We start from the raw sequence: 6,000 nt of genomic DNA on the forward strand, positions 1-6,000 counted from the left end.
TCTATGATATGATAACTTTTTTATGCATTTTTAAATTGCATGCAGTTTGCTAACAATTTTTTTTCCTATTTTTTAACTGTGTTACTGTGTTGCTACTTTGCTGTGCCCAAGCATAGAGACTCCTTCATCACCAGCTGTGAGATTTGGTGTCTTCTTGTTGACCTCTGACTGTCAATAATAATTTCTAATTCCAAACTCTGTATTTCTTAGAAAATGTCTTATTTTCTAGACGTTACCCAAACTCTTTCCTATATGGAAAAAAATTCTACCAGCTACTACCATTCTCTGAGCTATCAATCTAATTCCTCACTAAGGTATTAAGTTTAATTTTGGTTACTCTTTCCATAATAACTATGGTTTAATCGAGGCCTCTAAAGATCTTAAACTCAAAATCTAAATGAATGAATTTTAAATGTTTGAATTTGGGGTAATGTGAAATGTTCTAGAATGTGACATTTCTAGTGCCTCTCCCAAATCACAATATACAGGTAGAAGTTATTCCACATATATTTAAGGATAAAACAAGCCAACATTTTCTTTCAATTATTTGGGATACATAATGATATAGAAAAAAAGACTGAACTGTGAATCAAGAGTGCTATGATAAGACATATTTCTGAGAATGAAAACAAGATCTGTATAATAAAAAATTCAAGAAATAGAAATAGATAATTTATACAGGAGGAAATAAATATGAGGCAAAATCATAAAAATATATTGATGATGATTAGTAATCAGAGCAACCCCAAGAGATCATTTTGCACCTAGTAATGCGACTATTATATATATATATAAATCTTATGTATATTAACTATATCAATACATAAAATATAATTTTTATATGTATTGTATATATAAGATATATCTTACAACTGTTGAAGCTTCAGTGACAGCAGTACATTTATTCACTGCTGACTTCAGAAGGGGACCAATATAAACCAGGTTAACCTTCCTCTGGTCCTATATGGGAATATGTAGGAAGAGTCATAAATGATAAAATAATATTTGACTCAATAATCCCACTCCTATAAATATAATAAAAAATTTTCAGAAGAAAATAAGAAGAAAAAACAAACTATGCATAAAGAGCATGATTGCAATACTGTCTATAAGAGAAAAACTTTGGTATAAATGTATAATATATAAAACTATGTATACTTATAAATTAATGTATATAATATATTTGTATAATGTATAAAATTAGAGGGGGGTTAGTAAGATCTGAAACAGATTAGTATGCATTCATTGAAATAATAATGATGGAGCCTAGGAAATTAGAGGGAAAAGTTTGTACTATAAGGCTAAGAGAAATAAGCAAGAAAAAATACTATGGGATTGCAACTAAACAGAAATCTTCATGTTTGTGGATAAAGAGTATGCATTAATATGCAAATTCGAAAATAATTGTGTTAGTGTGGTGGAATTTGGGGTGAACACAAGATATTTTAAATGCATTTTCATTTTTTACATTATATTTTTATTTTTAAAAGTTCTAATCCATTAATGTAGTTGTGAAAGTTTAGGCTAATGGTGTAACATTGCTGGGCCTTGGCTCCTGTACAAACACTGATGATTGGACTACCATTCAGTACTTCTCACTCTTCAGTGTCCATTAAGATTATTCAGGGAGCTTGTTGAATGTGCATACTGCTAGACTATATCTTCACAGATTTTGACTTGGTAGGTCTGGGGTGGAGACCAGGGATCTGCGTTTTTAATAAGAAATAATAAAAATGATATCCAAGTTCCCTTTCAACTATGACAGTCTGTGCTTTCGTGTGATCCTTAACACATCATAGTTGTCTTGATTAATAGACAAATAAAGCCTTTCTTTTTATTTGCATTTTTCTACTTTGCTTCTCAGCCTGAAGCACCATGGATTCATAAGCTGCTTTAAAGAACAACTGAGCACTTGGTTTCACAGAATGGCCTTACCACAGTAAGCACCAGCTACTCTCAAATGAGCATTTCTACCTCTGTTGAACTGAAATAAAAACAAGTCTTCCATGAGTATCAAGAGTTGCTTTTTTGCATATAATTTACAGAAGTGATTTATAGACATGTTTTTTATTATTTATCAAATGTCTCAATTATTCATACCAAAATGATTTAGCATTTTACCCCATGTTCTCAAGCTTCAGTCTGGAAACTATTTCTGAGTTTGGGTTCAAATGTACTCTGCTTCAATACTCTTACCATATTTCATTAAATTTCTCTTTTACTTAGCATTCAAAATAAAAGTAAATAGAGAATGAAAGGGAGGAAGCAGATCTTCCACACCCTTAAGAGAAATAGAGAACTATACATAGATATTAACCCCTGACAAAAATTTTTTGTTTGGCCAAACTTTCATCATACTCCTGAACCATCTCCTAGGCCTATCTAGGCATTTCCCTTGTAAAATCCGTTTTAGCAAAAAAGCTGCTAAATCAGTTTAGCAAGAGTCTTACACCCTTAATAACTGATCCTTCAATATATGATCAGGTTTCTCATCATCCACCATCTTCCAGGTGATTTCTCATCACCCTAGAATCCTGTTAAGTCAGGATAGCCAGAATCCCCCCTTATCCCTGATGTTACCTCTCAGTAATTTTCCATCCACTGACTAGCACCCTGCTTTTTGACTATAAATTCCTACTTGCTCATTCTATATTCAGAGTTGAGCCCAATCTCTCTCCTCCAGTGAAATACCCCATTCCCATTGTCCCTATACCTATCCAATGATAGCTTCCCTTTGAAGAAAGTCTGCTTACCATCTTCAATGAGTGTCAGTGAATATGTTTTTCTTTAACACCTTACCTCCTCTACACACATACACATATAGAATTCTAAACTTAATTATTTACTTTTATTTCTTTTTCTCCTTATTTTATTTATTTATTTACTGATAAACTGCAAATGTTCATGAGATAATAACACACATATCTCAATCATTTTACATATTTCTGTGAATATGCTTGTCACATTATTTCCTGAGAACAGGATACTGGTATGGAAGGAAAGAGAGAGAGAAATAGACAGAGATAAGTATGGCGGCCTCCTTTACTTCACCCAGTCTGCTTTGTACCTTTTGGTTATTTATTATTATTTATTATTATACTTTAAGTTCTAGGGTACATGTGCACAACGTGCAGGTTTGTTACATACGTATACATGTGCCATATTGGTATGCTGCACCCATTAACTCGCCATTTACATTAGGTATATCTCACTTCAGTTTGCTCTCAGAAATGACAACATTTCAGATCCAATTCTTAAAGAGGTGTTATTTTTCTAAGCCATTTAATAACTTTACATATGTCTATATAACATATACTTTAAAAAGTTATAAGAAAAGTTTAGAAACAATCCAATTAGCCCTCAATAAACAATTTGCTGAATATATGACAGTTCTTCAACACAATGTAATGCCTTGTGAATGTGAAAAAGAATAATAAAGCTCTCTATGTAGTGACCTAGAAAGAGCTTCAATATAAATTTAAGTGAAAAAAATCAATGTGCAAAAGAGAGGATATGCTATGTTATTTATAGTGTTTTTAAAAGAAGGGAAGAGCTGACATATAATTGCATTTGCCTATATTTGCATGAAGAGACTCTGGTAGGATAAAAAATAAAATAATAAAAGTGGTTACCTATAATAGAGGAGTGGTATTTGGAGAAATGACAGGTTAGAGAAACAGATGAAGTTTAGACCTAATACTAATATTCAGCCAGTACACATTGAATGAGCCGTAATGGTTGATAAAATACTACAATATTTCTAAATCATTTGGTAAATGGCACCTACACTGTTCACCACCCCTTCCCCTCGACACCTTGAATGCTGCTCAGTCTTCTCTCTTGGAACATCACGGATCCTCCAGGAATCAAAAGCAAAGACATAATTACAAGTATAAAAGACGTATTCAGTGAAACACTTGTGAAAGGTAAAAGGAGAGAGAGCCGAAGTAGGTAAGAAGAGACTGTAGACTGCCATGCAAGCTGGCATCCATGAAAGGAGAAAGGAAACAAAAGAGCCTCAGCTGTATTAAAGCTCAGGGAAAATCTCAGGCAGGCCAATGGGGAGCCCAGAGCAAAGACTGCTCTTTAGAGGAATCTGTGTTGGGCAGAAATAGCCAGGCCTTAGTACTGTCACAGTGCTTAATCATTGTCTGGGAGAAGTCCAGTGGGAGTGTAGCCGCAGCTTGAATATTGGTGATTCTGAAATGAGCAGAGGCTGTCAGCTGACGCTATTCCTCAGAAAAATATCCCCTGAAGTGAGATCTGAGCAGCAATTTCCCTTGACCATCACAGCACAAATCCATTTCTTTATCCGTATTCACTCCTCAAAAGTTCTATGGGCTTCTCCTCCTTAGGGAAAACTTAAAAGAGGAAGGGTAGAGGGAAAACCACAGTCCTTATCCTTCCAGTTGATCTTAGGGCCACAACTGGTCTGGTCTGGTCTCCTACACTGTTCATCTTAAATTCCTCTCATTCTCCTATGTGTCTTACCTGGTGTTATAATCTGAAATTTCATTTCTGAAGGGTCTGAACCCTTAGTAATTGTAACCTTCTCGGGTTCCATTCACAGTTAAAATTGGGCAAGGGATTCAAAGAGAAGCCTAAATGGATCATGTGGCTTCCACCAATATCCTTTCCTTTCCACATTGTAAAAAGCAACTCTACCTCCCCTCTGCTTATCAGATTAAATTAGCCTTCTCAAAATGGTGATTCTTTTCAACATCTGGTTTCTAGGTATAAGGAGTCCAAAGATCCCTAGCAGCAGCTGTAACTTGTCCTTCAGTGGGACTCTTGTATGTCCCTTGGCAAGCTTTATGTCCCCCTTTTGGGATAAGGACTTATAACTCTGTAAAGCCCAGAGCTGCTGTGACAAGAAGCACATGGGCTCCCAGTGAGTCATTTTGAGAATGGTGGCAAGTGGGGCCACTCTTGATTCTATCCCTTTTGGCATATGTGTTTTTCCTATTGAGGATAAAACACCATGTAGAAATATCTGTTTTAATTCTTATACTGCATCTCATGGACAGCACTCCATCTTGCAGAGTATTGCAGCCGAGCTCATACTTCATCACTGTGACTTCAGTAGGCCATTCAAGCTCTCTGTGAAGTTGGCTGCTTCTCAGTGGTGCAGTATGTAGTATGACTGTGTACTTCATGGTCATGGGCCCACTTCCATACCTCCTTTACAGTTTAATACCCTGGTCAGATGTTATTCTTCCTCAAGGATACCCCTGAGTTTGGCTGTAATGCAAGTGCTGTTCATTTTCAGCTAGAACCCACATACTCAGCCGAAATATTTATAAACCAAGCTCAGGCATTTTTTTCCTCCTTCAGATGGCCATAGGTGCAAGCTGAAGAAGGATGCTGGAGCCAGCACAGTAGATGATATGGAGGTCTGTGGTACCTGCTCATGAAGCTTACTTATACCCTCTAGTCCTACTCACAAATGATCCCAGAGTGACCATATTCCACTTTTGGGTATCTTTACAGCAGCATCACACTCCTGGTACCAATTTACTGTATTAGTCTGTTCTCACATTGCTAATAAAGACATATCCGAGACTGGGTAATTTATAAAGGAAAGAGGTTTAATGGACTCACAGTTTCACATGGCTAGGGAAACCTCACAATCATGGCCAAAGATGAAGGAAGAACAAAGACATGTCTTACATGGTAGCAGGTAAGAGAGCTTGTGCAGGGGAACTCCCGTTTATAAAACCAACAGATCTCATGAGACTTATTCACTATCACAAAAACAGTATGAGAAGGACCTGCCCCATAATTCAATTACCTCCCACCAGGTCCTTCCCATGACGTGGGAATTATGAGAGCTACAATTCAACATGAGATTTCGGTGGGGACATAGCCAAACCATATCAACAAATAATGAGCACAGTGTCTGATAGGTAATTTTTCAATCCTCATTCTCCCCCCACCCTCCACTCTCAAGTAGTCCCCAATGTCTGTTGTTGCCTTCTTTGGGTCCATATATACTTGATG

The 6,000-nt window shown here is 36.3% G+C and overlaps 1 protein-coding gene across 2 annotated transcripts in view; it reads left to right on the forward strand.

Annotated features, from left to right (window-relative positions):
- CYLC1 (cylicin 1) overlaps positions 1–2,011 on the forward strand; it is a 53,777-nt gene extending 51,766 nt beyond the window's left edge. For both annotated transcript variants that reach the window (XM_019019030.4, XM_019019031.3), the window contains one exon: positions 1,865–2,011. In XM_019019030.4, coding sequence (XP_018874575.3) covers positions 1,865–1,897 — 33 coding nt within the window. In that variant the 3' untranslated portion in view covers positions 1,898–2,011. The remainder of the gene's footprint in view (positions 1–1,864) is intronic.
- Positions 2,012–6,000: the final 3,989 nt, after the last annotated feature.

The sequence above is a fragment of the Gorilla gorilla genome, chromosome X (genome assembly GCF_029281585.2).
Source record: "Gorilla gorilla gorilla isolate KB3781 chromosome X, NHGRI_mGorGor1-v2.1_pri, whole genome shotgun sequence".
Lineage (NCBI taxonomy): Eukaryota > Metazoa > Chordata > Mammalia > Primates > Hominidae > Gorilla > Gorilla gorilla.